Source organism: Microtus ochrogaster, chromosome 24 (assembly GCF_000317375.1).
Source record: "Microtus ochrogaster isolate Prairie Vole_2 chromosome 24, MicOch1.0, whole genome shotgun sequence".
In the NCBI taxonomy this organism is placed as follows: Eukaryota; Metazoa; Chordata; class Mammalia; order Rodentia; family Cricetidae; genus Microtus; species Microtus ochrogaster.
In genome coordinates, this window is record NC_022024.1 from 32,768,850 (window position 1) to 32,779,789 (window position 10,940).

Here is a 10,940-nt window from a genome sequence, read left to right on the forward strand (position 1 = left end):
CAGGCTCTGTGAGCTCTCACTGAATGTTAGCAATGCCTGGAGCTTCTGCGTGTATTTCTAGTTGCATCCCAGCTTACCTTATCGCGGGTGCTCCACCATGGCTCCATCTTCACGGTTTCTTCTTTTCCCCACTTTCATCTCTTCAGCTGTGACCAGCCCTCCTACTCTTCTGGCTGTTGATTCCGTTACCGACTCGTCGGTGACCATGAAGTGGAGGCCCCCGGACCAGATTGGTGCAGCAGGTTTAGATGGCTATGTGCTAGAGTATTGCATGGAAGGAAGTAAGTACTCCTAGCAGTTACAGTGAATACCTTCAGTGCTAGGTGAGCTATGCCTTACTTTCTTTGGTCTTTCTTGGGAAACCATCACTTTCTTCCTGAAAACGATACCAAGCCAAAGGTCATCTTTCTAAGACGGAGGTGAATGTCGACATTCTCTGGTATTTAATGCTATAGAGAGAGAGAGGCTAAAAACATCTGAATTGGGCTGTGAGGTGGGTGTCACCACTGGGCTGGCATAGGAGGATGGTCTTTCGGCAAAGCTTTGGGGACAGCCATTTCTACGCTTGCAGCTGCAGTGTGTGCTGAGCACTGAACGTCCATTTAGGGCAAGCACAGGGGGATAGACTATGCATCTGGCAATCCAGTAAGCATGCCTTTCCTTCTTAAAGAGAGGAGGACTTGAAAGCAACTCTTAATTTTAAGAAGATAGGATTTAATCCCAGAGAACATGAGCGATGCATTCAACATATGGCAATAACTTATCGTATGTATGTGAAAATTAAATTTTGGAGGGGAAAGGAAAGAGTCCAAAGAACTCCACTGATTAAAGTCAAGGAGAGGGGAAATAAAATATCCCAGGAAACCAAAGCCGAAAGGGTGTGATAGTCACTCATTGCCTGGTGTTTTTTAATTTCCTGCTTGCCATGGCCAGAAGAAAATGGCATTTGAAAATGGAATAGGGGTATAGCTTAGTGATAAAGATTTTCCTGGAGTGTGGTAAGCCCTGGGTTTGATTCCCAAATAGGAAAAAGAAAGGGAAAAAAAGAGAGGAAAGGGGAAGGAAGAAAGAAGGAAGGAAGGGAGAGAGAAGAAGAAGAGGCAATAGGTGACTGAGACAGGAACAGCCCTGGCTCTGGAGTCGGGCTCCTCTCTGGTTGGCAGCAGGCAAACAGCCCCCCCCCAAGAAGTTTACTGAGATCTCACCAAGCAAGACCAAGAGTCAACCTCTAAAATCAGCTCTGGACCCCAAACTTTAACACTGGAACTCCCCGTGAAGGACGAGAAGCAGCAATGCATTTGGGTATCAAGAATGTAAACACTGATGTGTGTCCCTGGAGGAAAGTCTCTGCAGAGAAGACGCTTAACGAAGAGCCACTGTTGACATCCAAGCCTGCACTGGGGCCCTGGCAGAAATGACAGCTGCCACTCAGGAAGAAAAGGAGATGGGGCTGAAGCACCCAGGGCCACGGGTTTTCTCTTACCCAGCCCTCACCTCATTCCAGTTGATATGCTTTCTTCAAGCTTTTGAAGGTCCTTGATCCAAAACCAGTGGGGGGGGGGGATCCTAAAAGAAAAAAGGTCCAGGGTTAGCAGAGGGAGGGAAGCGGGTACTGTGGCCAATTCAACGAGAGCATCCACCAGCATTTCCGAGTATGGTTTCTTTCCGTTCGGTTGTCCCGAGCCCTCCGTTCTGCTTTTCATATGACCCAGCCAGCAGACTTCCCTAACTTATGGGTGATGTGACTTCTGAGCAAGACTCTTCTGTATGTGTATGAAACGGAGCCAATCCTTTACTCTTTTCTTTCTGATAGGTTTAAAACGTGAGAAGATACAGCAAAATGATAGATGGCTGTCATTTTGATGTTACCCGCTTTAGATAAAATACAACGAAGTGTATTTTACATAGTTTTGTGTGATCTGTGTAGATATATATATGTATATGAGGATATACATATGTATGTGTCCACGTGTACATGGTCATTATGTATATATTTTGCCACATAACATGTCGGGGTTAGCTTTCTATGGAAACTCTTTCGTAACGCGTATCTCTCCCCTCGCAGTCTTTCCTGGTTTTCTCAATGTGGTTGCCTGATTCTTCATTCTCTTTTAATGGCTGCTTCTTCTCCAGACTAATTTCTGAAGTGTTTGATGCTTTTGGATATGCCAGGTTTAGTCTGTAAAAGTCTTTCTTCTTTAAGATTGTGTACGTTTATTTTTATTACTCTGCATCTTCTATTTTATTTTTTAATGCCTGAAGCATTTTATTCTTGTTGTCTTCATTCAAGTTCACCCTTTTCTTAGAATATAGACCTCATAATTAAACGACTTACCCACGCCCTCCCCGCCCCTCATGCATTGTTTTCTCTCTGTGCCCCTCAGTTCAAGCAGCTCAGATGCGAAGAGATGGGCGATTTTTGGTCCTCTCTCGTCTTTTTTCATCTTGTTTTCTCTCTTATCTGTTTTTTGCTCTTTTGTGTTTTTTCCTCATCTCTCGCTTTCACTTTCCCATCCACTGAGTCTTGCCCGTGCAGCCAGCACAATAACTAGCAAGCAGACTGTTCGCTGAAGGACGTATCTGTTTTCAACGTCATGAGTAATTTTTATCATCCGCATGCCCTCTCAGCCGTCAAGATATCAAACCTTCCTACACGTCCTGCTAGGGTTGGAAAAAGAGAAAGGGAGGCCAAGGCTCCCAGAGGCAGCCACTTTGGACTCTTTACCCCAGCTCATCTCCTTGGTACCAAAAAATAGGTACATTGTTTCAAACCACTGGAACAAGCCCCAGACCATCCTGTGAGCCCCTCGCATGGAACAGGGACATAGGGACATCCAGTTTGTTTTCTTGATGCAGCATTCTTTGCCATTGATAACCAGGGCTGCTTCCTGAGCTGCCGGGGCTGACTCCATTTCCACTGTGTTAAGGCACAGCTGAGTTTTGGTAAGACAGTGCTAAAGGGTCCTCCTAGCTCTGGGGAAGGAGCCCCACCATGGGAGCATCCCATTCCCTGGGGGCCTGGAGAGGAACAGGCTGCTCCTCCTGGATTCCAGAACTGACTCTTCCTTTTCCTTTGAGGTCTTGTTTCGCTCTCTAGCTCTTCTTCCTGCCTGTGGAGGTATCCCAGCCTCTCTCCTCTTCTCTTTTCTTCACCCTTTCTTCTCTGGGGCAGGTGCCTGTAGACAAAACCCACAGGCTCCAGAGAGGAAGCTGTGCCTCCCCTTAACACGTTTGGTCTCTTGCGTCACTACCCTGAAGACAGGTCTCTTTGTCTACTCTGCATACTTACTAACAGAGAATGCTGATTACGATAACGATAGTCTCCTGGTGTGAAAGTGGGTGTCTTTAATTAATGTATTGACGGACTCTCAAAGGTACATCAGCCAAACAGTCTAATGAGAATGGGGAGGCTGCGATTGATCTACCAGGTAAAGTATCTGTGGCGCTCTCGGACTTTCTTACTCTCTGACCCGTATCTGGGAATGTTCCATGACCTGACATTTACACCAAAGACCTCCCCCACCACCTCCACACAGAAGTCCATAGGGTTGGGGTGGGAAGGACTTTCTCATTGGGGGTCCCAGACTTCTCTTTTCCCAGTGGTCGTTTCAGACTTTTAGAAGTTGAAATACTTGTATATCCTAGACGCTGGGTTTAAAGTCTTTTGATTTATAAGAGCGTAGACAAAGCTACCAACTGCTGGAAAAGAAAACCCAATTTTTGATTGAAGGAAAGGGTTGTGCCAACTCATGCGATATCAGGTCATGAGCCTCCTTTCCTCTGTGTAAACGGAATTGGCTTTTCTTCATGAATGCAAATGTTCGGAGTCTTTATGCTCACACCAAGGTTCCATGATAATAAGCCAGCTGAGATAAAACAGAGACCACGTGGCAAGAATAATGCCTTTCCTTCATGAGAAGGGCAATGTCCTGTCTTTCTGAACTCTAAAGTTTATCAAGGATCAACTATCAGGATTAAATCAAACAGTATGGAGCCAAGTTTGGAGTAAAGCTACTACAAGATTATTGGGAACACTTTCTCTTACTCGAGGCACTTTGTTCCTGAGCAAGAGGTTTTTATTTTATTTTTTCAGAAACAACAGAGACTAATTTAATTCTTCCTGTTGTTTATGTTAGTCATCTGGGGGCATTTTTTTTAGGTATTTAAATAGTCATAACCTGAATATAGTCCACATCACTTTCTTCTGAAGGATTTAAGTACAAATAAAATGCTAAGCTGGAGTTGGTGGTGATGGCCTGGGATGGCTTCTCTCGCTAAACACTGTTCCTGCTCCTTTTCTTCTTCTTTAACTGGTTTTAGCTGAGGACTGGATTGTTGCAAACACGGACCTGATCGACAAGACGAAGTTCACCATCAATGGTCTGCCCACGGATGCAAAGATCTTCGTGCGTGTGAAGGCGATTAACGCGGCTGGGGCGAGCGAGCCCAAGCACTACTCTCAACCCATCCTCGTGAAGGAAGTCATAGGTGGGTGGGACGGCTCTCACGGTTAATCTGCCTTTTCCTCTGTTTGCTTTTACCTTTTAAAATCTCTTTCAAGGGCAGGGGAAATGGCTCAGACCGTAAAGCCCTCCTGTAGGCATGAGAATTTGAGTTTGATCATCAGAACCAACGTAAGAAAGCCAGGCATGGTGATATGTTGTACTCCCAATGCTAGGGAGACAGACACAGGAAGATCTCAGGGGCACGCTGGCCAGTCAGTGTAGCCAATCAGCCAGCTCCAGGCCAGTGAGATTCCCACCTTAAAAAAACAAGGCAACAACAAAAGCCCAAGGTGGACATTGTCTTGAAGAATGACACCCAAGGGTGACCTCTGCACGTGCGCGCGTGTGTGTGCGCGCGCGCGCACGCGCGCACGCACACACACACACACACACACACACATATCCCTGACTTAAATTTTACTTTACTGCCATTCTTTTGATTTTTTAGGCAGTTTAGGAGGTCAGCTTTGGGTTTTATAATTTGGTACTCAGAAGACCAGCTAAATGACTTGGCCAGATTCTCTTAACCAGCTCCAGTGGAACTGCACCCGCCCTCGAGCTCAAGTGGGTCTGCAAGGTCACAACCATTTACATGGTGACATAGATACATTTGGGCCTTTTCAACATACTAATGTCTGCCCTGATAGTGTAAATGAAGGCATCAGTGTGTTTGCATGAATCAGGTCAGATCCACAGAGCTGCAACAGCTACCCCGCCATGTGCTCATAGTTAAAGAGAAGGCTCAGTTTTGTCATAGAGTGTTGTTGATCTAACATAAAAAATGTTAACTGTATTAATCTTGGTCTTTGAGTCCATAGCTTTTTTTTTTTTCTAGACTGGAGGACAACTTTCAAAGCTTGGTTTTCTCTTTCCATCACGTGGGTTTCAGGGGTTGAACTGAGGTCATCAGGCTTGCATACTTGCGTCAACAGCTTCTGAATACTTACAAATATTGATCAATATCATGGTCCTATCAACAAAGAAATAAATATAAAATATTATACAATAAAACATCAGCATCTAGAAGTTCTCACAATTCTATATAGTAACTGTTTCCCAATGATCAATGGATATATATTAAAAAAAAAGGTGATCATCCTTTTATATGCCCTTAGTCTCAGCTGCTTGAAAGGCTGAGACAGGGGGATTGCTTGCTTTCTACTTCTCTGAGCACTTATGTGTTTTCTTTTATATCGCTTTACTTTATCTTATGCTTATGAGGGTCTTGCCTGCATATATGCCAGGATGCCATGCTTGTGCCTGGTATCCGAAGAGGCCAGAAGAGGGCATTGGGTCTCCTGTAACTGGATTACAGTTGCAAAACCTGGGAATCAAGCCAGACCCCACCAGAAGAGCAGTCAGTGCTCCTAAGTGCTGAGCCATCTCTCTCACCCCCTAAACATACATCTTAAAAATAAAGATCTACATGGAGAAATCCTGCATCGAAAAACCTCACAAATAAATGAAAATAAACAAAAAGATATCTGTACTTAAAGTAAACAGTTTGGACCAAATTTGCTAAATACACTGTTAGAGAAACATCAGAATTGTGTGAAAGTGGTGTGAGCCCGTGCCATTCCACTTGGGCAAGGGCATTTTCAGAGACTGGTTGCACACCTACGCTTTCTCCACCCTTCCCCAGAGCCGCCGAAGATCCGCATCCCAAGGCACCTGAAGCAGACGTACATCCGCAGAGTGGGAGAGGCTGTCAATCTGGTTATTCCTTTCCAGGTAAAGGGCAGAAACCTCTCACTGTGTCTTCCCGGGGCTGGTGTGTTCAAAAGGCAGAGGGAGGTGGTGTAGCCTTTAACTTCATCGTGATTCAGACCTCCCCAGAAAGGTTTGGTCAACCATGGAGAATGCCATAAACCTGTCAGATTTAAATTCTGCAGGACAGAGACCTTGTCGTGCCTAGAGACTGGGTGAGGTGGGGCAGGAGTTTCTGAGAGAGGAGACAAAGGAATGCTGGAAGAATCTGTGACACTGAGTGTCTGCAGTCAGGTTCCTTTATCCAACCAAACAGCGTTCTCTTTGTTTCCACAATGGCTCCCAAACAGAATCTACTTTGAAATTGTGATGTCACCAACTGATTTACAAGTCCATTGTAAAATAATCATTTTAGCAAGAGTCTACAGTCTGAGATTAACTTGGCTTTTTTAAAAAAAAAATACAATAATCAACTTAGGTCTCTCTCCCTTTCCCTCTTCCCCCCTGGCCCCCACACACCTTGCTCATGCCTGTATTTCCAGCACTCAGGAGGCTGAGGCAGGGGGACTTCTGTGAGTTTAAGGCAAATAACAAGATAGCTGGTCCACATCACAAGACCTATGTCAAATGAGCAACTATGACAGGCGTGGAGGTGCATGCCCGCCATCTTCATACTTAGGAGAGAAAAGTGAGGGGTTCAGAGTTCAAGACTATCCTAGGCTACTCAGGGAGCTTGAAGCTAACTTGGGCTACATGAGACCCTGTTTCAGAAGTTAAAAACCCTGAAACTTACGCCTATGGATAAGATTATAATGTTATAATTTATTGTGTGAGCAGCTAGAGAGACTCTAGACTGGACTGAGAGAGGGGCCAGAGTGCAGAAGAAAATCATTACCTTTCCGCTGATACCGCTCAACACACATGCTGACGGCAGAAGACTTTAGTCTTCATAACCGCTCTGTGAAGTAGTCACTACTGTCGTCCCTGTCCTACAGATTGAGAAACTGGGGCACGGAGATCTTAACAACTTTCCCAAGGTCACACCTTATCAAGTAGTGCAGCACAGGTTCCAGAGTCCTGGAGCACATGCTCTTGAGCGCCGCCCTGCTGGCGTCTGGCAGATCTGCCTTTGAGAACTTGTTCTAGAGGCTTCTTAACTTCAAGGCTTTGGGCAAATAGATGAACCCCTCTTTCCAAATCAGTGGGGATAATGATACTTACCCATGTGTAGATTGCGGGGATAATGAAGGTCCTATAGCCGACACACAGAAGGCAAGCAGCTGGAAGTGGTCTTGCTTGGCCTAGTTTCACCTACCACCAGGTCAGGGTGTGGCATTTCCCATCATTGCCTAGGATAAGTTAGGCCATTGTCATTCTTGTGATGTTATGGAAAAAAAAAAAAACAACCTCAAGACCATGTCATTTCTCCCCTTCAACCTTTCTGTCTTTCATGTTAGGGCAAACCAAGACCGGAACTGACCTGGAAGAAGGATGGGCAGGAAATCGATAAGAATCAAATAAACATTCGCAACTCCGAGACTGATACCATCATCTTCATTAGGAAAGCAGAGAGGAGCCACTCGGGCAAGTACGACCTGCAGGTCAAAGTGGACAAGTATGAAGAAAACGCCTCCATCGACATCCAGATCGTAGGTAGGTTTTAGGGAGGGAAGTAGAACATTCTGTCCAAGGTCTTTGTCATTAGGAAAGAGATAGGAATGTGCGAGGCTTGTTCTACTCAAACATGTTTTTAAGATTAAAAACGAGATGCCAGGCAGTGGTGGTGCACGTCTTTAATCCCAGCACTCAGCCAGCAAAGGCAGGAGGATCTCTGTGAGTTCGCGGCCAGCCTGTCACCCACTACAGAACAAGTTCCGGGCCAGCCAGGGCTACATCAAGAGACCCTGTCTCAAAAACCAACCAACCAAAACCAAATAAGCAAATAAACAATTTGAAAAAAAAGAAATAAGCAGTAAGAACAGTACGATTTGTTAATATTTCAAAATAACCCTCACAGACTAAATGTACTAACCTTGGGAGAAGTAGGGACGTGTGGGCCAGAGAATTAATGGCACACTTTTAGTGAGCTCCGTCTGCTTTGCTTTCTATCCACTTCTCTCCACTTCCACTTTCTGATTTCCTCATGATAAAGTATGGTTTATGCTGAAAAGCCATAGCAGCTTCTAGACCTTATAAAACGCTCCTCACCCCACCCAAAATTCACCAGCTTTACAGTCTGAATGGAGAGAGACGACGTCTCCATAAGGTAAAGAAACGTCAGCAAACGGTTAAACACCGGAGGCCATGACTTGTGCAATGTGCCCATAGAAAGGTAATCAGTAGGTTAGTTCTAGTTTTTGTTCAGAATTAGGGGACAGAGTGGGGACCCTTACCCACAGCTCTCCCCCTCCCAGCTTAAGCTTTTCTGTAATGTTTGCACGGTCAGTAAATAAACTTAGGAGACTGAAGAGATGGCTCAGAGGGCAAGAGCGTTTGCTTACGGGGCGTGAGGACCTGACCCTGGGTTCCAGCGCCCACACCTCAAGCCAAGTGTGGTCCTGCACACGCCTATAACCCCAGCACTGGGTTTAAAGGAGATCCCGGGATTGCTATGTGCTGTGACTTACTACCTGCCTGGCTAAAGGCGATCCCAAGATTGCTTTGTGCTGTGGCTACCACCTGCCTGTCTAGCTGAAAACCAGTAGCTCCAAGTTCAGGGTTAGTCTCTACCTCAAAGAGGTAAGGTGGAGAGTGAGAGAACACGTGACACCCTCCTCGCCACTGTGTGTATCTCCCCACCCCTGACATGTACATACACACACATGCCACTCACACACGCACACGGAAAGAATTTAAGAGTCCATCAGAGTGATGCATGCCTTGTGATCCCAGTGTGCAGAAGGCTAAGGCAGGAGAATGCTGAGTTTAATGACTAATTAAAACACCAAACAATAAAAATTAGTTAATTAAGAGAAGCCTTGTTCTCAGTCATTTTTTTTTATTCCAGTCAATTTGCTGGGACTTGAGGTTCTCTAACTAAAGCAGTGAGTCTCAACCTTCCAAATGCTGTGACCTTTGATACAGTTCCTCATGCTGAGGTGACCCCCCCAACCATAAAATTATTTTGTTGCTACTTCATAGCCGTAACTTCATTACTGTAATGAATTAGGATGTGAATATCTGATATGTGACCCCTGTGAAAAGGTCATTCTACCCACAAAGGGTCGTGACCCACAAGTTGAAAACCATGGAACTAAAGTCAACCCTTCTTGGAAACCTGGAGTTCTCTAAACCAAGCACTGTTTTCCTCTTGCCAAACCTTAAGGGGTTTTCTAAGCTAGGAGGGGCATGAGACCCTGGGCCCTGTCTGGGATGAAGGAAGCACAGGCCCTGTGCAGACGCCGTGACTGAGACCGTAAGAGGAAAGGGACGTGTTAAGGTATCCTCATGTACCCGCTATAGAGCTGACAGTCACGGCATGAATCCATCCTACAGACCGCCCAGGGCCACCCCAAGCTGTGACTATCGAAGATGTGTGGGGAGAGAATGTCGCTCTCACGTGGACCCCGCCCAAGGACGATGGCAATGCCGCCATCACAGGCTACACCATCCAGAAGGCCGACAAGAAGAGCATGGTGAGTCTGGCTTCTGATTCAACATCAGGAGCCAAGTCACACCCATCAGAGGTAATGGGGATGCCGTGAGGTCTCTCTGGTGGAGCCTGTGGGGAGTATGGAGGAGCCACGCGGCTGAGCCAGCAAGTGGGGCCTTGCAAGCCACAGAGCGGAATTAAACACCAGAACTGCCACTTACGCCACGTGTGCATGAACAGTCCCTTGACCTTCTTGGTCCCCATTTCCTTATCTTTAAAATGGAGGTTCAGATACTTATCTTGCTTGGTTATTTAAAGCTATGATAGTCTAAAGCAGGTGGCGAAATGCAAACAGAATTCATTCTTCATTCAATAAATATTCACCATGAAATGGTTTCTCTTTAGGAATAAATGTCAAATGGTATATGTGCTTAAAACCAAAAATTTTAAAAGTGAATAAACATCAGTTAAAAGAAAATTTTTGAAAGTTACATCATGCTCTAAGTTTCTGAGAAAGAAACCAGCCTAATGTGCTCAAGATGCAACCCTTTGGGAATAATGATTTGTTATAATGTTTTATAGATGAAGAATCAGGGCTCTGAAAGAATCAATGACTTGATGAGGAGCAAAATGTTTGTGCTAATGCTGAATAAGACTCTGTATGCTAGACTCTCCCACTGCCCCACCTGTAAGAGAGTGGAAGAATGGGAGAAATGTTTGGACACACATCGGAATGTCTGAACATTCGTCCTCGTGATAAAACAGCCTAGTGAATGTCATTACCATTTCAAGCTCAGCAAGAACTTGGGTCATGAGGTTATACTGGCTTCAGAGAAGGGGCCAGCGTGGAAAAGACAGTCCTATTTCAAACTACTTCTTTCCCTAAACTGTTCTTTAACATGGATTTTTTTTTCCCTAAGTGCTACATGACAAAATAAGATTTGGCATTTCAAGTGACATTTTCATCAAACTGAACAGCTGAAGAGCTAGCCCAATGGGTGGATGACCTTGCAAAAAGGACTGAACAGCTCAGACTTGTTTTGCAGTGAGGATTTTCTTGGGTCTTGGTCCTGATACTGGCAGAGAACCCAGAGGCACCAGAGTCTCTACAGAGGGCCATTCTGCAGTCTGCAGTC

General features: G+C 45.3%; 1 protein-coding gene across 1 annotated transcript in view; it reads left to right on the plus strand.

Moving 5' to 3' along the window:
- The window catches only part of Mybpc1 (myosin binding protein C, slow type), a 67,163-nt gene that overhangs the window by 46,946 nt on the left and 9,277 nt on the right, over positions 1-10,940 (plus strand). Inside the window, exons 23-27 of the mRNA XM_026784498.1 lie at positions 147-281; positions 4,321-4,488; positions 6,148-6,236; positions 7,670-7,865; positions 9,708-9,847. Of these exons, the coding sequence (XP_026640299.1) occupies positions 147-281; positions 4,321-4,488; positions 6,148-6,236; positions 7,670-7,865; positions 9,708-9,847 (728 nt within the window). The remainder of the gene's footprint in view (positions 1-146; positions 282-4,320; positions 4,489-6,147; positions 6,237-7,669; positions 7,866-9,707; positions 9,848-10,940) is intronic.